Source organism: Acomys russatus, chromosome 23 (assembly GCF_903995435.1).
Source record: "Acomys russatus chromosome 23, mAcoRus1.1, whole genome shotgun sequence".
Classification (NCBI taxonomy): domain Eukaryota; kingdom Metazoa; phylum Chordata; class Mammalia; order Rodentia; family Muridae; genus Acomys; species Acomys russatus.
In genome coordinates this window covers 5,969,863-5,993,725 of record NC_067159.1, presented here as the reverse complement: position 1 = coordinate 5,993,725, position 23,863 = coordinate 5,969,863, and the positions used below count along the sequence as shown (strand labels likewise).

Genomic DNA, 23,863 nt, shown 5'->3' with positions numbered 1-23,863 from the left:
TCCCTAACCAGCTTGCTTCAAGGATCTCCCGTTCTATATTGCAAGGCTGGAATTACAAGGGAGGTCACGACTCCTGCTCCAAATGTATATACATTCTAGGGATTCAAACTCTGGTTCTCTTGCTATATGGCAAGTGATTTTGCTACAGACCCATCTCTCCAACTCTGTAATACCTCTCAATTAACATGTGAGTAACACAGTTTATTAAATATTTATTGACTGTGTCAGAGATCAGCACATTGTGACATATAACCATTAATTTGAAAAAAAAAAGTTGGCTGTTACTAATCTGTATTTACTCCTTACCATTGTTGTCTTATCTTCTAATCACTCATTGCTTTGTTTTCTGCTATAATTTTTTTGTTTGTTTCTTTGTTTGCTTGTTTGTTTTGGAGACAGAGTTTCTCTGTATGGCCCTGGCTGTCCTTGCTCTGTAGGTTAGGGTGGCCTTGAACTCACAGAGATGCCTGAGTGTTGGGATTAAAGGCATACACCACCACACCAGGCCCTTTCTCTTTTTCTGTTTCTTAGCTTTATCAAATGCTTTCTGATTTTAATTCTTCCCCAGCCCCCTGCAGAACTTTTATATTCAAGCTCTTGTGATGCATTTGATCACTTTTCTCTGTAACTGTACTCAAAATCTTTATTCAGTTATTCTCTATTTCATTTAACTTTATTGAAGAATATTTAAAATGATATGACAGTTGGTTGATATACACATGTTTATTTTATATGTGTGCACATTCTTCTACTCAATATAAAATTTCTAGTACTGTGGGCTTTGTGTTATATCCCAAGTGCCTAAAATAGTTCCAGACACATAATAGCTACTCAGTAAATATTTGGTAGATGAATCAGTGAATAAAATAATTTGAATTTGCAAAGCAAGATATACTAAATGCAAGTAAATGCATACTATCAGGTGATGCAAATACAAATCTGAATTTTTATGGGGCTGCCTTATGTTAGTGGGGAAGAAAGAAATGTAAAAAGCACAAATTGTTTTTTGTTTTGGTTTTTCAAGACAGGGTTTTTCTTTTCTTTTTCCTTCGAGACAGGGTTTCTCTGTGTAGCCTTGGCTGTCCTGGACACGCTTTGTAGACCAGGCTGGCCTCGAACTCACAGAGATTGGCCTGCCTCTGCCTACTGAGTGCTGGGATTACAGGAGTGCGCCACCATGCCTGGCCTTTTAATATTTAATTTTTAATTTTTGGTTCACTGTGATCCACTGTGAGTTTGAGGCCAGCCTGGTCTACAAAGCAAGTTCAGGACAGCCAAAGCTACACAGAGAAACCCTGTCTTGATAAAACAAAAAATGAAAACAACAATAACAACAACAACAAAAATCTTATGGATTATGGCAAGGAATTATTGCATGTTAAAATGTGTTATTAAGAGAATAGAGTGACAGTATTCACTTTGCTGCTCAGTGTTATATGACCTTAGGCATTCTATAATTTTACATACTTTTTTTTTTTTTCGAGACAGGGGTCTCTCTGTGTAGCCTTGGCTGTCCTAGACTCACTTTGTAGACCAGGCTGGCCTCGAACTCAGAGCAGTCCACCTGCCTCTGCTTCTCGAGTGCTGGGACTAAAGGTGTGCGCCACCACACCCGGCTTTTACATGCATTTATATGTAATTATGTGTAAAATATTAAAGAACATATAATTTGTATGTATATATTTATGAGTGTGTGTGCCACAATGTGCACATAGAGGTTGGAGTTGATTTTATCTTTCTATCATATGAATTCCAGGGATCAAACTCAGGCTAAAAGGTTTGTTCACAGGTATCTTTATCAGTTAAGGTATTGTAATTGCGTCAATATAGGCCTAGCTTATATCTTTTTAGTAAATAATTATTTTATAGTGTTTTCATTCTTAAAAGTTGTATGAATTCATATCTAATGGTTATTTGGTAAAATTTATTAATATTTTCACAGTTTTAAAAATATTTAAAAAGTCTGATTTTTAAAGTTAAACTTCGTATCCTAGAAAATGATACTAGCTTTTGAGGAACTTCGTGTGCAAGCTGAGAATGCCAGACTGGAAATGCATTTTAAGTGTAAGATTTCTATTTACATTTTTAGGTTGCTTTTCTCCTATATATGTTTGACTAAATTTCATTAATACTTGTATCCCTTTAATTTGATGTCCTCAACTATTTTATACTTCATACTGTCTTTACCTTTGTAAGATCTTGGTGGCAGAGGATTAGTATTTGTTAAATTCCTTTGGTTTTTAAATTACTTTCTCAATGAAAAAAAATTTATTATGGCTTATGTTTAGTTTTTTAGATGCATAGTTTTGCCTTACATATTTCTCATTAATTTATTAAGCTATACATATCTAAGATTTGCTATTTTAGATAAGTATTCTACGAAGAATGAAGTTTTTATGGAAATGCTGTTATAAAAGATATAGAATTTTAAGTTATAACTGATACTGTATACAGTTAATATTTTACTAAAGAGAATTGGCAGTAAGAAAATAACAGTTTTTGTGTACTAGAAACTTGTGAGGTTTAGTAGTATTTTGAGATAAATAAGGAAATTAAGTATTTAAATTTAGTTGGCATTGGAAACTTGTGCAAGTATGTTAAGACAAGTTTTATTTATTCTATTTTTAAAGTAAAGGAAGATCATGAAAAAATCCAAGACCTTGAAGAAGAATTTAAGAAGGAAGTAAACGACAAGGAAAATCAGGTTTAAAATAAAAACCCAACTATTCGTATTCTTTTAAAAATTTAAAAATTAACTTTTGATCAGTACATAATGTTTATACATATTTATTAATAGGTTTTCTCCGCTGATGAAATGAGCCAATTCAAGTCAGATTAAAGCATAAAGGCAGGTTTATTGGATGCAGCTTTTGAGCTGGTTTACTGGTCCCAAGGAACTAGGCCAGAGAAGTTGCCATGGGGAGGGAAACAGAGAAGAAAGAGGAAGAGAGAGAGAGAGAGAGAAAGATGTGCCGGTTCAGGGAGGGGGGGGGGAGGGAAGGAGATAAGAATATATGAATGAATGAATATGAGAGAGAATATGAATGAATATCAAAATGTCTGTATTATATAGGGAAGCCCAGCCCCTGAGCTTGAAATTTCAGGGTAGAGGGCCAGGTATTCCAAACATGCCCTCTAACAGGTAAAGACTGAGGGATGCTGGGAGAACCTGGAGGCTAGGTCCACTTTGGTATGTTAAATATGCACCTCTGCTGCTTTTCCAAGACCTGATAATGAGGTACAGTGTGATGTTTTCATTTATGTCCATATTGAGTAGTGATCAAACTAGGTTAGTTACTATTCTGAGAGTAATGCTATATTCTTTATATTTGTTAATTCATAAAAAACCTACTCTATCAAAACCATTGTGTTTGCTAAAATGAGATAATTTATATAAAATTTTAATATATATCTAAATCTTTAACCTTTTGCTTAGTCAAATTTCCATGATTTGATTATACACTTATTGGAAGGTTAGTCTTCAATGATTTTGAATCAGTGAGTCTATAATGTTTATATCAGTTTACATTGCTGCAAAAATATGAGAAATTTTGTTTACACAGAAAAAGCAATAATGTAAAGATGATCATTGACAACTCACTTTACATTTTACAGTTTGTTAAAATTTACTCTTTATAACACCAATGAAAGTAAATGAAAACAGTTTATATTGCTTATTAGTATCACATAGTGGAAGACTTGTAAATACTAAGTCTGTATTATTTTCTGATATTTGCAAGAATATCAATTTTAGGTTTGTATTATGCTCTTTCTTTTTCATGCCTTGTGCTTTCCAAGTAGAAATTGATATATAATAAGGGATCCTGGCTGGGTGTGATGGTGTACCTCTTTAATCCCAGTACTTAGGAAACAAAGGCAGCCTGATCACTGAGTTCAAGGCCAGCCTGGTCTACACAGTGAGTTACAGGACAACCAGGGTTTCATAGAGAGACCTTTTCTCAAAAAGTGGGAAGGATCCTCTTTTATTTATTTCCATCTTCTCTGGCTTTCCAGAAGATATTTTGTAATCATAGTTAAGGAGGGTATATATTTAAGTAACAATGAAAATTAAGTCAAAGTTCAGAAAGGATGCTTAGAGTTTTAAATTGTGGTTGAAAGATATTTCAATTTGTAAGCTATGTTTAAGTTGTGTGAAAGAGTCTTTAAGCAGTCTTTTTGTATTTTAACTTTATTTTAAACCAGATTTCTAGAAGAGGGAAGTCTTAAAAATTAAAATTGTGCTTATTTCATGAAATGTAAAGATAGATTAAAATGCTAAGAAAAATTATTTTGGAATTTTTGTTGTGTTTGAGTCTCTAGACTGTTGGACCTTTTTGATAAGTCACTGTTTGGCTTGCTACTGTTTTTTTTTTCCTGCTGGATATATAAATACCATTGTCTATAAGAATTGTCTAGACATTACAAATTTCTGCCTGGGGATAGAAATGTGACAGATGACATTATGGAATAGAGCTTGGCAGGGTAGGAAAGGTTAGCTGCTGAGTGTCACTATTTCATGCTGACTTTTCCATTTTATCTTTTATCTCTTTCCTTACCTGCAATATCCATTTTAGAGACAAACTTTTTTTTATTAAGGTGCTTGAGCTTGAACCCAGGGTCTCAGGAATGCTGGGTAAATGATCTACCACTTAATCTATCCCTAATCTGTTTGTATGCCTGTGTCACTTGCAAAGGTAGAACAGGGTTAGTTTTCTGATGGCATTGACTAATAAATGGTATAGTCCAGAGTGAAAAAGTTGATTTTCTATTTTCTTTCTTTGTACTTAACGTCCATCTGATGAAATTTCCATGACTTCTATTCTTAAAAATTCCCAAGACTTTTAGTGTTATCTAGCTTCTCATTAGTATCTCCCTCTGTATGTTTCTTCCAGTTGCTTTCCTTCTTTGCATATTATGATTTGGATTATAGTTGTCTTGTGGCTTTTTAGAGATAAAGTTTATCTTTGTTGTTTCCATGGCTTGGAGATAAAAATAGGGAGTTAATTTTTAAAAAAATTTTTGAATCTTTAACATCTGCTATTTTTTCCCCCATCAACTGTAACTGTCTGAATACTTTGGCAATCTAAATAAAGATTTCTCAATAGTTTGTTTTTTTTTGAGACAGGCTGTCCTGGACTAACTTAGTAGACTAGGCTGGGCTCAAACTCACAGTGAGCTCCCTGCCTCCTGAGTGCTGGGATTAAAGGGGTGTGCCACCACCACTGAGCTAGTTTGTCTTCTTAAATCAACCCAGAGCAGCTGTTTTTTCATGTCTTTCTATCTGTCTGGATCTAGCTATGTAGACCATGCTAGCCTTGAATTTACAGAGATCCTCCTGCGTCTGCCTTCTGAATGCTAGGATTAAAGGTATGTTAATATGGCTGGTTTGCCTAATTAATTTCTGTATGTGAAGATTCACTTTAACCCTTTGAAAGTTTTGCTCCTTTCCATGAAACTTCATGATGTTCCTTTCCTGGCCAGGCTTGGTGGTACATGCCGTGCCTTTAGTCCCAGTCCCTTGGGAGGCAAACGCAGATTGATCTCTATGCGTTTGAGGTCAGCCTGGTCTAAATAGAGCTCCAGACCAGTAAAGGGTACAACGTGATAACTCAGTCTTAGAAAAACAAACACAACAAAATAAATAAAAACAAAACAAAAACCCGTAGTATAAATCTAATAAAAAGATTCTTCTTTTCTGATTTTTGGTAACGTTTTTATTCTATTACTGATAATACTCAGGTGTAGTTCTTTGTGTGAAGGCTGAGTTTCTTATTAAAGGTGAGTTCTCTCATTTCTCTATACTCAATACTTACAGTTTCTGGTGCTCAATAATATTTGTTGGTGAATGAATCAAATTTTATTATGTAGCTTTTTCTATAAAAGTTTGAAATAAGTAGTTTAACATTGAGTATATTAAACTAATTTACTCATTCATTCAAATAATATTTATAAGCATGTATCAAATGACATGTACAACTATCTAAAAAGCATATTAAAAAGTATATAAAAATAGCTATAGGAGATAATAAATGCTAGGGTGCTAATTTTAACTTTTTATATCGACAGCATTTAAAATTTTTTTTTATTTTAGGTATCACTACTATTGATGCAAAGTACTGAGAAAGAAAATAAAATGAAAGATTTAACTTTTCTGCTAGAGGAATCCAGAGCTAAAGTTAATCAGTTAGAGGAAAAAACAAGTAAGATTTTATATAAAAAATATGAATGTGCTCTATATATTCCTTTTCTTATAAATTTTTGGGTTTTGTCACAATTTTTAATATTTTCTAGTGCTGTTATCTTCAACTTTGTTTGGATCAGTTAAAGGAGGAAGGCATAAGTGAATCTTTATCAAAACACATATGCCCCTCTTTCTCTCTTTTCTGTACTTTTAGCCTTCAGTTTCAACAACATGCTCTAAAAGACATTTTTAATTATTTTGGACAGTGCATTTTATTTTCATTATTTATGATGTACAATGTGCAGTTTTTATTAATGTACATATTCTGTATTGATAATTAGTAATTAGCATTTCTGTCATCGTTACTTTATCGTAGGTGTTCTAGTTTGCTTCTCTATTGCTGTGATAAACAACATGACCAAAAGAAAGTTGGGAAGGAAAGGCTTTTTTTAAAAAAATTTTTAATTTTTTGGTTTCTTGAGATAGGGTTTATTTTACAGTCCTGGCTGTCCTGGACTTGCTTTGTAGACCAGGCTGGTCTCAAACTCACAGAGATCCACCTGTCTCTGTCTTTTGAGCACTGGGATTAAAGGCATGTACCACCGTACCCTGCTGTAAAGAGTTTATTTGATGTACATTTTTAGGTCGCAGTTCATCACTGAGGGAAGTCAGAACAGAACAAAAGAGCAAAAGCTGGACATTGTGGCTGGAGAGATGGCTCAGAGGTTAAGAGCACTTGTCTGTTTTTCCAGAGGTCTTTAATTCAATTTCCAGCAACCACATGGTGGTTCATAACCATTTGTACTGAGATCTGGTGCCCTCTTCTTGTGGGCAGGCACACATGCAGACAGAACATTGTATACATAATAAATAAATCCTTCTTTAAAGGTTGTTTAAGGTTTTAAAAAATTAATTATTTACTTATTTTTATTTTTTTGGTTTTTTGGTTTTTTTCGAGACAGGGTCTCTCTGTGTACCCTAGCTGTCGTGGACTCGTTTTGTAGACCAGGCTTGCTTCAAACTCACAGCAGTCCACCTGCCTCTGCCTCCCCAGTGCTGGAATTAAAGGCGTGCACCACCACGCCCGGCATATAAATAAATCTTAAAAAAAAAAAAAAAAGTTGAGCACAATACGTGCAGTAAACTTCAAACCCCTACCCAGATCTAGCCAATAGACAGGACATTCTCCACAGTTGAGTGGAGAGTGGGGTCTGACTTTCATATGAACTCTGGTGCCCCATATTTGACCACGTCCCCTGGATGGGGAGACCTGGTGGCACTCAGAGGAAGGATAACAGGCTACCAAGAAGAGACCTGATACCCTATGAGCATATACAGGGGGAAGAAGTTCCCCTCAGTCACAGTCATAGGGGAGGGGAGTAAGGGGAAAATGGGAGGGAGGGAGGAATGGGAGGATAAAAGGAATGGGATAACCATTGAGATGTAATAAGAATAAATTAATAAAATATTAAAAAACAATGCTTAAATGAAAAAAAAAAAAAAAGCTGAACCCTGAAAAGAAGTTGTTTATTGACTTGAGCCTAGTTCATGTTCAGCTAGCTTTTTTTAAAAACAGCACCTGATATGCCAGCAATTGCAGCATCCACAGTGGGTTAGGCCCACATATGTTAGTTAGTAATCAAGAAAATGTACCACAGACATGCATGCCTATATGCCAGTCTATTGAAGACAGTTTTTCTTTTTTTCTAACATACACATTTATTTTATTACATATGAATAAATCAAAATACACACAGCAGAAAGAGCCATGAGACAATCCTGAGTTATATAAATGTTATATTCATAGTGATTTGGGTATTTGTATGTGTTAAACTTGAAGTAAACATCTTTCCTATCTTGTTGGGTCTAAATTCAATATCTATCATATCTCTATTAACTTAAATCATTTATCTTGATCTAAAAAGATCTTGTCTCCTAACCAACTAAACTTGATTGTAAAATAAACTATGTGGTCTTCAACCTCCCTCATAGACTTGAGAAAAAATAAAACGTAAAATGCCTGAGTGAATTGATAGTGTAGGTTAGCAGATTCCAAAGTGAAAAAATGACTGAGACAGTCTCAGTCACCCAACACTCTCTATAATGTTGGAACATCATCTTCGGCCTTCTAATCCAATATCTCTGCCAGACTTATTTGTGAGGCAGGAACTGTTGAGGACTTGTTTATTCTGTCTAGGCAGAGTTTGGCTGTCGAATCTGCCTGCATCTAAACTTGCCCATTTTCAGGCAGAATTCTGTCTGTGGCAGAAATGTGGACATTTTGCCCAGTGGCTTGTTTGCCACATTTGAAGCCACCTCCATAAGGAGGTCTTTGATGCTCATCATCTTCTTTGAGGTCATCTGGGTGTTGCCAGGAGTTAAAACTTGTTTTGCTGTAAAAGAATCTTTAGAATAATAAAAACATCTTTAAGTGCCGTATTCCGTGGGTCTCTGAGGCCTTTGAAGATCTTATTTAACTATTTTGTCTCATATATCTATAGAATCATATCTGTTAGACTTAGGATATATATTCTTGTGATAAAATTAGACTAATATTTGACATGACCATGATTTGCATCAAAATATAAAATTCTATACCAATGAATTAGAAATAACCTTTTTGTGAATAACGATTAAGGCCTTGAGTTAAGGAGTAGCTTCAGTCATCTACCTTTTGTTCTATTCTCCTTCTATATTTCTATGTCCCCCTTTCTTTCTTTTCAGCTCCTATCTCCTTACCTATGGATGAAAGATAAAGGAAAAGAGAGACGTCCCTGAGTTCAGCCTAGTTTCCTCTCTGTATAAGACCAATAATAACTTATAACCACCTCCCAATGAAAATAAGCATTTGTAGACCAAGAGAGCAAACAGAAACCTACCAGAACACCCCCCCCCACACCCCTTAATGTTTCTTCAGGCTGATTTGGGGCAAATAGTATCTTAGAAAGGGCCAAAAAAAATGGGGAAAATAATTAATCCAGGGATTGCATTTGTGGTCCAGTTTCTAAATGTTGAGAGATTCCAGGCTTAATAGGAGTCCTGTGTAGCCTCGAACTTACATCGATCCACCTGCCTCTGCCTCCTGAGTGCTGGGATTAAAGGCATGCGCCACCACGCCCGGCCTTCTCAGAGGATATTTATGTTGGGCTAAAATCCACATATAAGTGAGTATATACCATGCATGAAGACAGTTTTTCAATTGAGGTTCCTTTTACCAGATGTATCAAGAAATGAAAAACAAAAATAAGCCCAAAAAAACCAAGCAAGCAAACAAACAAACAAAAAAACCTAACCAAGACACTGAGTCCTTTCACATTCTTTTTTGTTCCTTTGATCATCTCAAGTGCTTAGAATAGTGCCTGAAACATATTAGGCACTCAGACATTTTATAGTTGAATCCTGTGGGAGCAGAATAGAAGAAATAGTTCTATTCAGAACAACTTACTGGGAAATTGTTGAACTGCCCCTTAGATGATTAATAGTTCACCAGAGTTGTTAGAGACAATGAATAAGAAGACATGCCTTGTGCTAGTCATAGAAATGTGAAGGTAAAAGTATGTATGTTCAACTGAGGAGCGAGCAAGTACCTTAGAGAACTCAGACAGATGGGACTTTTTAAAATCTTTGTATCTATTGATGAGAAACAATATCAATAGTTTATATTGAATTGGATATATTGATGCTTTTTAAATTTATTCAAGTGGCAGAATATTTGGGAGGCATAACATACTGTGTGAAACTCCATGTATCTTTCAGAACATAGTAAGGATTTTTTGTTTTTCTATTTTTGAGAACATTTTTTCCAGTGGCTAATATCCCTGGTTTCTTCTAACTTGTGTTTCTTAATTTTAACTTATTGTATATAAGTATTATATATTATTTTTGTTTTGTTTTGTTTTTTTGAGACAGGGTTTCTCTGTGCTAGCCTTGGCTGTCCTAGACTCACTTTGTAGACCAGGCTGGCCTCAAACTCACAGTGATCCGCCTGCCTCTGCCTCCTGAGTGCTGGGACGAAAGGCATGTGCAACCACGCCTGGCTAGTATTATATATTATATATGTATATATTTATATATTACTTTATACCTGGTATAACTTTATAGTAAAACTTAATGAAATTAACTTTTGCCACATTTTATGTTTGTGGTATGTATGATTAATGCACAGTTGTGTGTGTGTGTGTGTGTGTGTGTGTGTGTGTGTGTGTGTATGAATGAACGGGAAACAGAGAGTGAGATTGACTTTGTCTTCCTAGAGCAGTGGTTCTCAACCTATGAGTTGTGACCCCCTTGTGGTTCTTGAATGATCTGTTGACAGGAGTCATCTAAGACCATCAGAAAACACAAATATCTACATTGTAATTGATAACAGTAGCAAAGTACAGTTATGACAGAGCAATAAAAATAACTTTAATGGTTGGTGGTCACAACATGAGGAACTGTATTAAGCAGTTATGCATTAAGGTTGAAAACAACTGTCGTAGACTGTTCTTATTATAAAACATACTTAATAATCTATAATAATATATATTACCCTATAATAAATTGTGGCACATTCTCTCACTTGAACTAATTCAGCTAGTCTATAGTCAGTTTGTTTTAGGGATGCCTTGTGTTTGCTCCACTTTTTTTTTTTTTTTTTTGAGACAGGGTTTCTCTGTATAGCATTAGCTGTCCTGATCTCGCTTTGTAGACCCACTCACAGTGATCCACCTGCCTCTGCCTTTCTAGTGCTGGGATTACAGTGTGTGCCCATTCCCAGTGCCCCACTGGGAATCAGGATGTTGATGTGCTTTTTAATCCACTGAGTCATATCACCAGCTACTACATTTTATATTATTTTACCCTGTTCTTTGCCTGTTTCTTCTACTCAAAAATGTGTCTTCTATTTTAAATTTGTTGGTTAAATAAATTCTTATATACCCTCTCTTTTTTTATTTAAAATTTTTAAGGCAAGTTTTTTAAAAATTGTATTTTATTAATTTATTCTTGTTACATCTCAATGGTTACCCCATCCCTTGTATCCTCCCATCCCTCCCTCCCTCCCATTTTCCCCTTACTCCCCTCCCCTATGACTGTGACTGAGGGGCCCTCCTCTCCCTGTATATGCTCATAGGGTATCAAGTCTCTTCTTGGTAGCCTGTTACCCTTCCTCTGAGTGTCAAGGCAAGTTTTTTGTTTTGTGTGTAACAGCCCTGGCTGTTGTAGAACTCACTCTGTAGACCAGGCTGCCTCTGCTGTGATAAAGGTGCATGTCACCATGCCACCTGGCTCCTTATTCTTAGTAAAGAGCTTCATTTTAATTCTTTGAAAAGAGTGGATTCTCTGATTAAGACAGATTTTGAGATAGGATCTTTGACCTAACCTGGAACTTGCTGATAGCCCTGGATAGAATGGCTAGCAAACCCCAGGGATTCTCGTGCTTCTGCCTCCCACACTAAGATTACACGTAGCTTTTTAATGCGGGCTCTGGGGGATCAAATACAGGTCCTCATGTTTGCACAGCAAGTGCATCACTGATGTTGGCTTGCTTGAGAATGGCCCTCCTAGGTCATATGTTTTAATACTTGGTTTCTAGTGTGTGGAACTCTTTGGGAAAGATTAGGGATGTGGCCTTGTTGGAGGAGGCTTTGAGGTTTCAAAAGCCCAAGGCATTCCCAGTTTGTTGTGTCTCTGCCTGTACTTTTTCTTCAAATCTGTTTTTCCTTCACAGTAGGAAGCGACTGTTAATTTGTATAGCATTTTAGTGGAGCTTTAAAAAATCTGATTCCTCATTCTGTTGTTTAACATTTTTCATTGCTAGAAATTGTCTTTACTTTTTTGTTTTTAATTGATAGGCAGAATAAAGGGTTTATAGTGGCATTTTCTGTAGACTTTGGATTGATCATCCCCTACCGTCTTTACGCCTATCTTGCATCCTTCCACCTACAGTGGTTCTCCTTTCACTTCTATGTCCCATGTATTCTGTTTTCATTTTCTTATTAAAAACCTTTCCCTTTTCCTCCTGCGGTCCATTTCCTAGTTTTGTGACCCACATTCACACCCACTCACATATGCACATACATAAGAATTAAAAGCTAGTGTCCATATATGAATGTGTACATGACATGTTTGTCTTTCTGAGTTTTGGTTAACTTTCCAGATGCATCCATTTTTCCGTTGGAAATTTTACAGTGAACATCTATGCTGATTTAATTTCTTTGCTATTGTGAATAGAGCAACAATAAACATTGATGAGCAGGTATATGTGTGGTGGGATCTAAAGTTTTTCAAATACATATAGGTTGTCTTTTTCTCCCAATGTATGCTTTTAATACTTTTGTAACAAAAAATTAAGTAGATATAGTTGCATATTTATTTCTATGTTCTATATTTTGTCCCATTGTTCTACATGTCTGTTTTTGGGTCAGTATTGTACTGTCTTTTTCACTATGGCCCAGCAGTATAATTTTCAGACATGTATTACGATGTCCAGCATTGTTCTACTTGCTTTGGCTAAACTTAGTCTTTTGTGTTTCCACATGGATTTTAGGGTTATGGTTTTTTTTTAAGTTCTTTTTTGTTTGTTTGTTTTTTGGTTTTTCGAGACAGGGTTTCTCTGTGTAGCCTTGACTGTCCTGGACTCACTTTGTAGTCCTGGCTATCCTCGAACTCACAGAGATCCACCTGCCTCTGCCTCCCGAGTGCTGGGATTAAAGGCATGCGCCACCACGCCCAGCTTTTTTTTTTAAAGTTCTTTGATGAAAGTCATTTGGATTTTGATGCTGACTGTACTCAGTCTGTAGTTTCCTGTTGGTTATATAGCCACTTTCACAATATTCTGTCAGTTGAGCATGGAAGCTTTTTCAAAATCTAGTTTTTTATTTAATTTCTGTTTTGAGTATCTTAATGTTTTCACTTTAGAGGTCTTTTATTTTATTAGATTTATTCCTTGGAATATAGTTTTTTGAAGCTTTTGTAAAAATAATATTTTTGATATTTCTTTCACTTAGTTTGTTATTAGTGCAATAAAAGCTACTGAATTTTGTTTTCTGCAATTTATTAAAAGTACCTGATCTTAAGAGTTCAGGACTTAATTTTCATAGGTCATATGAGTTTATAAATTCATTCATTTCTTATAGCCTTTCCAGCTTTTTGTTTATAAATTTTCAAAGTATTGTGTAATGATTTGAATCTTTTGTAACAACTCTTTTTACCTCTAATTTTATTAATTTGAGTCTTTTTTTCTTTTGGTTAGTGTGGCTAGGGGTTTATTGATCTTGTTAAGCATTATTCATACTTTGATTTTGTATTTCATTTTTTACGTCTCTATTTCATTACTTTTTGCCCCAGTCTTTATTATTTCTTCCCATCTTCTCCATTTGAGTTTGGCTTCCTCTTCCTTTTCTAGAACTATGAAGTGATCATTAGGTTATTTGAGTTTGAGAGAGAGAGAGTGTGTGTGTGTGTGTGTGTACACTTAAAGATGTAACTTTCTTTCTAAGACTGCCTTGGCTTTATCCTAAAGGTTCTGGTAGTTGTGCTATTGTGCTCATTCACTTCTAGGAATTTGTTGAATTTCTTTTTTTTTTTTTTCCCCAAGACAGGGTCCTAGACTCACTTTGTAGTCCAGGCTGGCCTCGAACTCACAGCGATCCGCCTGACTCATTGTTCTTATTTTCTAGTAGAAGAAAAGGGGTGATTGCTATAGCAATTAGTTTTCTTGATCACCACTTCTACCAAACAATGCCTATCTATATTTTTATTTTTAAAATTTTATTTTTTATATTAATTATAGATCACAGTCTTTATTATTAAACTTATAGGCATAAAAGAATGTTTTAAGCAAACATCACCAAAACAAATGGAGAAAAAAAATGACTTACAACAAATGGACAAGCTAAATTATAGGACTTGATTCAAGGATATTAATATAAAGAACTGTTATTGTACTAGTAAATTTTCGCAATTTTCAATGGTATGATACTTTGTGGTTCCATCAGGAAGTATCTTAAATACTAGGTGAAAATATTTGTGTTTTTGTGTGCAAAACAAGTTAGTTCTTTGCTTATTTGTGACAGTGCTTGTAGGAGTACAGTTCATCTCAATTATTCTTTGTTTTGATTAAGTATCTGTCATAGTAGACAGATTAGAGCTCAGGTGTTATAATTTTATTTTTTAGAATTACAAGATGAAAACTTAAAAGAATTAAATGAAAAGAAGGATCATTTAACATCAGAACTTGAAGACACTAAAATGTCCTTGGAAAGGAGTACGGTATGATTTAAAAACTGATTATTATATACTGTCTATCACATAATCATTTAACAAATATTTATTGGATATGACTAAAATGTGTATAAAGACTCAGAGATTCAACTCTGCTTTAAAATTGCTTCTAATAAGAGGCACTGGTCAATACCTAAGTACCAATAGAGTGACTCAGGTTAATAAATTGTCATAACAGTTCTTATAATGGAGAGAACTGTGTAGGTGGCGAACTACCTGGGAAAACTCTGTGAAGGGATCAGAACTATAGAGAATGGTGACTTGAAATTTGATAGTGGGTGGGTTAGTCCAGTATGCTAAAGGAGGGACAGTGGGAAGGAGCAAATAGGGAGCATAAGAGGGCAAACAAGTTGATAGATGCAGATGACATAAGCCTTTTAAAACATTTTAAGCCTTTGCATTATTCTGTCTGTTTTGTGCTTTATTTTATTTACTTAGAGCACTCAGAAAGCTTTAGAAGAAGATTTACAGATAGCAACAAAAAAGATTTATCAGCTCACTGAAGAAAAAGAAGCTCAAATGGAAGAATTCAACAAAGATAAAACTACTCACTCATTTGTGGTTACTGAACTTAAAGCTACCACATGCACCTTGGAGGAATTATTAAGAACAGAACAACAAAGGTGAAATATTTTTTATACAAGTAAATACATAAAGTGATTTATTTTTGATATCCAGTGCCATTAAAAATCAGGCATTCTCTGGAATATTTCCATGCATGCTTTGCCATGCGGTCAAGCTATATAGACAAGTCCTTAAGTGTTGGTGCAGTGATAGAACATGTTTATTAATAGTGTGGATAAGTGTTTCTCAACCTTCCTAATGCTGCAGCCTCATATGGGGTGATAGTAACTGTATCCTTAATACAGTTCCTCATGCTGTAGTGACTCCCAACCATAAAATTATTTTCATTGCTACTTCATAACTAAGTTTGCTACTGTTATGAATAATAATGTAAATAGTTTTAGAGAAAGAAGTTTGCCAATGGGATTGTGACCCACAGTTTGAGAAACACTGCATATGGATTATTAGCTTCATAGGAAAAATGTCCAGGCTAAAGAATATCTTTTACTGGGGTCTTTAACCTTACTTACAATGTATAAATTTAGTAATTGTCTTGGGATAGAGTAAATATTAATCCATATGAGACAAATTACTTATTTGCTTTTAACCTAAATAGTATTTTATTTAAAAATAAAGTGTTAACAACTAGCTGTACTTTTTTAAGTTTTTAAAAAAGATTTTATGGGGCTGGAGAGATGGCTCAGAGGGTAAAAGCACTGACTGCTCTTCCTGAGGTCTTGAGTTCAATCTCCGGCAACCACATGTTGGCTCACAACCGTCTATAACAAAATCTGTATACATAATAAATAAATAAATATTAAAAAAGATTTTATTTATTTTATGTATATGAGTACACCTGCCAGAAGAGGGCTTTAGAGGGTATAGATGGTTGTGAGCCACCATGTGGTTGCTGCAACTTGAACTCAGGACCTCAGGAAGAACAGTCAGTGCTCTTAACCGCTGAGCCATCTCTCCAGCCCCCTATTTTTCCCTTTATGTGATTTTTATATAAAAGTATGTTGAGGCCTAGGTAATTATTTTTGTCCTGTTAGCATGACGCTTAACTAAATTTGGCCAAGTAAAGGAGAGGAACGAATTTCTCTCCCAAATTATCTCCTTGGTCTACTTAATTTTTCTTTACTTAGTACGTAGTGTGGAGGAAAAAAATGTAGCTTTTAAAAAACTTGTATTACGAGCCAGGCGTGGTGGCACACACCTTTAATCCTAGCACTCCGGAGGCAGAGGCAGGTGGATTGCTGTGAGTTTAAGGCCAGCCTGGTCTACAAAGTGAGTCTAGGACAGCCAAGGCTAACACAGAGAAACACTGTCTCAGAAAACCAAACCAAACCAAACAAAAAACAAACAAAAAAACCGAACAACAAACAACAAAAACTTGTATTATATATTTCTGATTAATCTGTGAAAGCAATTTTCAAATAATAAAATTGTATAGAATCATCTATTCCAATTACCATAGTTAATTTTTTATTTACTAAATTAAATTGTAAAAAGTTATACATTTGAGTGTTTTGACTGCATGTATGTCTGTGTATCACATGCATACAGTGCTTACATGAGCCATAAGAGGGCATTGAATTCCCTGAGCTAGAGTTAAAGAGATAGTTGTGATAGTTGGAGGGAGTCAAACTTAGGTCCTCTGGAAGAGCAGTCAGTGTTCTTACACACTGAGCCATCTCTCCAGCCCCTTATTTACTATATATACTTATTCATGTATCTGTAATATATGTGCTTGTGTGTGGAGATCAGAGGACAAATTGTAGGTTCTCTCCTGGGGATTGAATTCAGGTTGTTAGGCTTGAAAACAAGCCTGCTTATCTGATAAGGTCCCTCCCCTTAGTTTTATGATTTAAGGAAATGGAAAACCAACAAGCCAATAAAACAGTACATATTCTTTTATTTGTAATTTTAAAAGAATATAGTAAATATGCATTTAATATAATTACATATTCACTAATGTATACATTTGATTTTCATCAATAGTTAAGATACAGTTTTCTAATTTTACTCTTGTTTTTTAAGGCCAGGTTTCTCTATGTAGCTCTGGCTGTCCAGGAACTCACTTCGTAGACCAGGCTGGCTGCAAAGATCTGTCTGCCTCTGCCTCCGGAGTGCTAGGATTAGAGGAGTATGCCACCACCTCAAAGCAGTTAGGATATAAATTATAAGCCTTAATGTTTTAGGTAGATATAATTATTATATAATTATACATTTGTTATAGTTATTTTAAACTTTTATACAGATTAATACTCAATAATGTTTAATTACTGAATAAATCTCTTTTAGATATATCAGTTGTTAGATTGTGCCAGTTTTAATTATTAGATGAATTCTGACTAAAATTATAATTTGAATTTTAAAATATTTCATAAGATTGGGAAAAAATGAAGATCAACTGAAACTACTTACTGTGGAGCTCCAGAAGAAATCATGTGAATTAGGTAAGATTTAGAGAACAATATTCTTTGATAACATTTTGATAACTATAAAAACAAAATTGGGTGTTGGTTAAGTTTGTTAAACTATTAACAAGCAGTTCAGAGCACTTACTGCTCATACAGAGGACCTAGATTTGGTTTCACTATATGATGCTCACAACTGTTTATAATTCTAGATTTAGAGGATCTGGTTTCTAATCCTGGCTTCTGTGGACAATATGCGTGCACATGGTGTTTATACATACATGGAGACAAAATACTCATGCATATAAAATAAAAATAAATACTAAAATGAGGGAGAAATTCTATTTGAATATAGAATATTTAAATCTTAAGAAAACTGTTAAGTTCCCTTATGTGGTTTATAGATGTCTAGAAACCTGAGATGTTTGTATTCTCCTTAATTTTGGATTCAAAGGCCTGAATAATCCTTAGGGAAATGCCTTTTACATTTCAACTGAAGAAACAATTTTTGAGACAGGATCATACTTCTTTATAGTTCAGACTGGTGTTGAATTCTTGATCTTTTTGCCCCAGCTCCATGGTATTATGGGAATGCACCACTTCCTGGATTTGTTGGTTTTTTTCTTTAGAGTCTTGTTATGTAGCTCCAACTGTCTTAGCACTCTTTGTCTAGACTGGGCTAGTCTTGAACTTGCAGTAATCTGCCTGCCTCGGCCACCCAAGTGCTGGTATTATAAGTATGCACCATCACACTTGGCTCATACCAGGATTTTGTAGATTTTGTAGATTTGTTCATCATAAAATATCTTTAGGAAAAAATGATCCTATATTATCATATAGTATTGTTAATATATAAGAACTAACACAGACAAAGCAATTCTATAGTTTTATGAATTTATCACCATTCTCAGTCTTATTCATTGTATATTTGATACTATGAAACACAACCTGATTTTTACCCCTTCAATCACCAAGACCTTGCATTATTCATATTTCCTCTCCAATTCCTACTTCTATTTTCTTACTTTCATAGCCTTTTTTCTTGCTACCTGAAAAAGAAAGGCTTTATGGTGCTTATCTTTGCTTCTGTGAGTTCAATATTAATTTAAAATATCTTTTCAGCACAACCTTCCCACTTTTTTATTTTTTATATTTTTAAAGACTTATTTATTTACGTATATGAGTACTGTATTTAGAAGTATGCCTGCACGACAGAAGAGGGCATCCGATCCCACTGGAGATAGTTGTGAACCACCATGTGGCTTCTGGAAGTCTATGCTTAATGTTTATTACCTTGCATATCTGCAAGTGTAGACAAATTTAAGTGAAAAAAGTTTTTAGTTTCAATTAAAACATTTTTTTCTTTTTCTTTTTCTTTTTTTTCTTCATTTTTCAAGACAGGGTTTCTCTGTGTAGCTTATTTTGCTTCATGAATTTGGAATTCATTTGGCTTGAATTACCCTAGAAATAGATGACTGCTAGTATTTATCCATTATTACTGTTACACAGTTGACTAGGACTCTTATAAGCTTCCTTTGTGTGTTACTTCTTTCTAGGGGTGTACATCTTATTTAGGAGTATAATGATAGTAATTTCTCCCTAGTCTTTATATCCTTTCTAGTTATAGGTTTTTGGCTTGATAATGGTGTCAGGTATCAGTTGATTCTTCTATTCAGATAGGATTATTCTTTTTTTTTGTTTTCCAAGACAAGGCTTCTCTGTATAGCCTTGGCTGTCCTGGACTCACTTTGTAGATGAGGCTGGCCCTGAACTCACAGAGATCCGCCTGCCTCTGCCTCTCTGAGTGCTGGGATTAAAGACATGCGCCATGACACCCAGTTTCACATGGCATTATTCTTATTTCTTCTTTTTTCTACCTTTTAATCCAGCTATTAACACATTTTATTTTGTTTATTTTAGAAGATATGACTAAATTAAAAAATAACAAAGAAGTGGAACTTGAAGAATTGAAAAAAATATTGGTAAGTGTGTATATATACACATATTCTTTCTTAATTATATTACTGGCCTGTATTTGCAAACTATACATATTTCACACTAATTTTTCTACTAAATATAAAAATTTTACATTTGCTTTTGAGTAAAGCTGTAGTTTTGTATGCATCTATTTTTATAGAGTTTTTTGTATGTTTTATTTTATTATGTATTTTAATTATTAACTCTTATTACACATGAATAAAATAAACTACATACAGCAGGAAGAACCACAAGACAATCAAGAATAATATGCATATATATATATGTGTGTGTGTGTGTGTGTGTGTATGTGTGTGTGTGTATGTATATATATATGCATGCTACATTCATAGTGTTTTGGCTATTTTGTATTTGTCAGACTTGAAGTAAACATCTTTCCTATCTTGTTGGGTCTAAATTTCTGAATGAAATTCAATATCTATCATATCTCATCTCTTTTAACTTAAAACATCTGTCTTGATCTAAAAACATCTTAACCCCTAACCTACTAAGCTTAATTGTATGACTAAACTATCTGGTCTTCAACTCCATCAGAAATTTGAGAAGGAATAAAGCCTAACTACCTGAGTGAACTGGAAATCAGGTTAGCAGTTTCCAAAATGAAAAAAATGACTGAGACAGTTTACTGCTTGAACCAGTCGCCCAACACTCTCTATAACATTGGAGCATCATCTTCAGCCTTCTGGCCCAATATATCTGACAAATACATTTGCGAGGCAGGAATTATTGAGGACTTGTTTACCCTGTCTTGGCAGTGTTTGGCCATCGACTCTTGCCTACTTTTAGGCAGAATTCTGTCTGTGGCAAAAACAAGGACATTTTGCCCAGTGGCAGGTTTGCCACATTTGAGGCCATCTCCATACACAGGTTCTTTAATGCTCATTATCTCCTTTGAGGCAGGCTGGGTATTGCCAGGAGTTAACCTGTCTTGTCAAAGAATTTTTAGAATAATAAAAACACGTTTAAATGCCATATTCTGTAGGTCTCTGGGGCTTTGCAGACCTCATTTAACTATTTTGCCTTATATATCTATAGAATCATATCGATCTGTTAGACTTAGGATATATATTCCTGTGACAAAATTAGGCGAGTATTTGACATTACCATGATTTGCATCAATATACAAAATTCTGTACCAATGAATTAAAAATAACCTTATTTGTGAGTAACAAGGCCTTGAGTTGAGGAGTAGATTCAATAATCTACCTTTTGTTCTATCCTCTCTTTATATTTCTATATCCCCTTTTCTTTCTTTTCAGTTCCTATTTCCTTACCTACAAAAGAAAGGAAAAGAAAGACATCCTTGAGCCCAACCTATTTTCCTCTCTGTATAAGACCAGTAATAACTTAATGACCAACTCCTGATGAAAATAAGCATCTGTAGACCAAGAGAGTAAACATTAAACCTACCCAACCCCCCCTTAGAGGAAATGGTACTTCGTTCTCTTAAGGTTTCTTCAGGCTGATTTAGAATGTATAATACCTTTGAAGGGCAATTCCCCCAAAATTGGGGAAAATGGTTAACTAGGCCAGGGATAACAGTTCATAGGATTTTTATTCATGATCTTGGCCAGGATATTTGTAATATTGAAACATAGCTGGACATGGTGGCACATGCTTTTAATCCCAGCACTCAGAGAGACAGAGGCAGGCAGGCTGCTGTGAGTTTGGAGCCAGTCTGTTCTACAAATCCAGTCTGGTCACCTAAGACGACTACACAGAGAAACCCTATCCTGAAAAACCAAATCAAATCGAATCAAAACAAAACAAAAAACCAAACCAAACCAAACAACAATAAAAAACCCAAAACAAAACAAAACTCATGTTGATAGCATACTTAAAATAAGAGCGAATATGCATATTATGCTATACCACAAAGATTCAGTGAGCAGTGGCCATAATTGTCCTAGATCTTCCTGAAACTGTTTTCAGTTTTTCTTTTTAGTGTCATATTGGCTATGGGTTTGTCAAATATAGTTTTACTACTTTGAGGTATTATCCATCTATGCCTAATTTATTCAAGGATATTACCATGAATAGATGTTTAATTTTATCAAAGGCCTTTTATGTGTCTATTGGAATGATTATATGATTTTTATCCTTGATTTTTTTTTAATGTGCTGTATTACATCTATTGATTGGCATATGTTGAACTATTGTGGCATTCCCGGGGTGAAGCAACTTGATCGTGGTGCATGATCTCTCTAATGTGGTATGAATTTAATTTGCCAGTATTTTATTGAAGTTTTGAACTTATGCTTAATAAATATTTTTGTTTATAGTATCATTTTTGATGTCTCCTTATCAAGTTTTGGTAGTAGAGTAATACTGGATTTGTAAAATCTATTTTAGAGGAAATTCTTTGGACTGCTGAGAAGAATGTATATTCAATAGTTGTTGGAAGGGGTATTCTATAAATGTGTACTAACATTTGATCTATGGTTTTATTGATTTTTTTGGTATAGATGATAATATCTACTCATGGAATTGGGTATAGAAGTCACTTATTATTATTGTATGTTGGCCTGTCTATCCATTTGTATCCAGTAGATTTTGTTTATGAAATTGGGCACACCAATGTTTGGTGCATAATTATTTTCAATCTCATTACTTCTTGTTTGATCATCATTACCTTTATTAATTTGTAGTGACCTACATTTTGGCTTGAAGTCTGCTTTTCAGATACTAGTATACTTCTTTCTGTTTGTTTTCAGTTTCTACTTGCTTAATATGCCAACTTATTTTTTTCACCATAATCTATCCTTGCCAGTTAACTATGCTTCTTGCAGAGAGCAAACAGTTGGAAATTATTTTTTAAGATACAATTATCTAGTCCATGTCTGTTCACCAAAATGGGTATAAACAGAAATATGTAGAAGGCATTTTAATAACATGAACATTTAGCAAAACAATAGTAAGTTCTCTACTAGGGCCTGTGGTGTCCTTAGACATGAGCTTTTCACCAGGTTTACCACACTAGGCATGAAATTCCTCCTTGGAGGAGACGTCATACCCAATCAGAAAGTTGGTTATTTATATAACAGTTGGGCTACATTGCACCTGTAGACACTTCTTAGTAGGCAAATCAGTATTTTAGTATGCAGGGTTCAGTGCTAAAGAAAGACAGTTGAAGTCCTTTCACTGTGAACCTGTATTTTTCTATCTTTTATAATTAGAATTGGTTCCTTAGGTTGGAAGAGTGTAGGCTTCCATATAGCTTTTTCATTTTGGTTAAATCTTCTGCTACCCATCCTTTCTCCATCCCCGCTCTCCATTCATGATTGATATATCATCAGTGAATGTGTTTATCCTTCTCTTTAGTCTGAAATATTCCTTCCAGTATTCTCTGATGAGATGGCTTAGAGGTAATACATTAATTCATTTTTATAATGATACATTTTATTTTTCCTTCAGTTTTAAAAAATATTTATTTTATTTTATATGTAAGTGTGAATATTTGCATGCAATATGTATATGTACCACAGGCATGCTTAGTACCTACAGAGGCCAGGAGAAGGCATCTGATTCTCTGGAACTGGAATTACAGATATTTGTGAGCCTCTATATTATTCCATATTATTTCCAGTCTGTTTGTATCCTCTTTGACTTTTTGGTTACTCTTACAAGTAGACTTTTGAATTCTTTTTCTGGCATTTTAACCATTTTTAAATTGGACAGTCGGTTGGTTAATTTATTTTGTGTGTGTGTGTGTGTGTGTGTGTGTGTGTGTGTGTGTGTGTGTATGCATTGTGATGACGTGTGGAAATTAGAGGACAGGATTAAAGTGTCTCACCATGTGGGTTCTAGGTATTAAACTCAAGTCATCAGGCTTGATGGCAAATATCTTATTTTAAGAAGATTTATTTATTTTATGTAATGAGTGCTCTGTCTGCATGTACACCTTGTACACCACCTGCATGACAGAAAAAGGTATCAGATCCCAATACAGATGGGGGAAGAACAGATGATGCTCTTAACTGCTGAGTCATCTCTCCAGCCCAGGCAAATGCCTTTTTATTGAACCATCATATCAGCCTGGTCAAATTCATCTATCTGTATTTAGTAACAAATTAGTTACAATTTCTGTAGGTGTCATATTGCCTTAATTTTTCATAATTATGTTTGTGTATTATGATTTGTACATTTGTTGACATGGATATTCTGACTTTATTTAGGGGATCTTCTTAGTGACCAGTCTTCTTTTGAGGCTCAGTGCTTCTGGGAGAGTGGAAAAACAAACTGCTGTAAGAGCTGTCGTACCAAACCAAACCAAATAAGGAAGCACACTTAAAGTTTATTAAAATGAGGCCAGGCAATGGTGGCACACACCTTTAATCCCAACACTCTGGAGGCAGAGTAGCTGTTACACAGAGAAACCTTCTCTCAAAGAAAGAAAAACAAAACAAAACAACCTCCTCCCCAAAAACCAGCAACA

General features: G+C 34.7%; 1 protein-coding gene across 1 annotated transcript in view; it reads left to right on the top strand.

Annotated features, from left to right (window-relative positions):
- Sycp1 (synaptonemal complex protein 1) overlaps positions 1–23,863 on the top strand; it is an 81,388-nt gene that overhangs the window by 11,804 nt on the left and 45,721 nt on the right. The window contains exons 9-15 of the mRNA XM_051165544.1: positions 1,995–2,064; positions 2,631–2,704; positions 6,092–6,200; positions 14,340–14,434; positions 14,885–15,069; positions 17,402–17,469; positions 19,351–19,412. Of these exons, the coding sequence (XP_051021501.1) occupies positions 1,995–2,064; positions 2,631–2,704; positions 6,092–6,200; positions 14,340–14,434; positions 14,885–15,069; positions 17,402–17,469; positions 19,351–19,412 (663 nt within the window). The remainder of the gene's footprint in view (positions 1–1,994; positions 2,065–2,630; positions 2,705–6,091; positions 6,201–14,339; positions 14,435–14,884; positions 15,070–17,401; positions 17,470–19,350; positions 19,413–23,863) is intronic.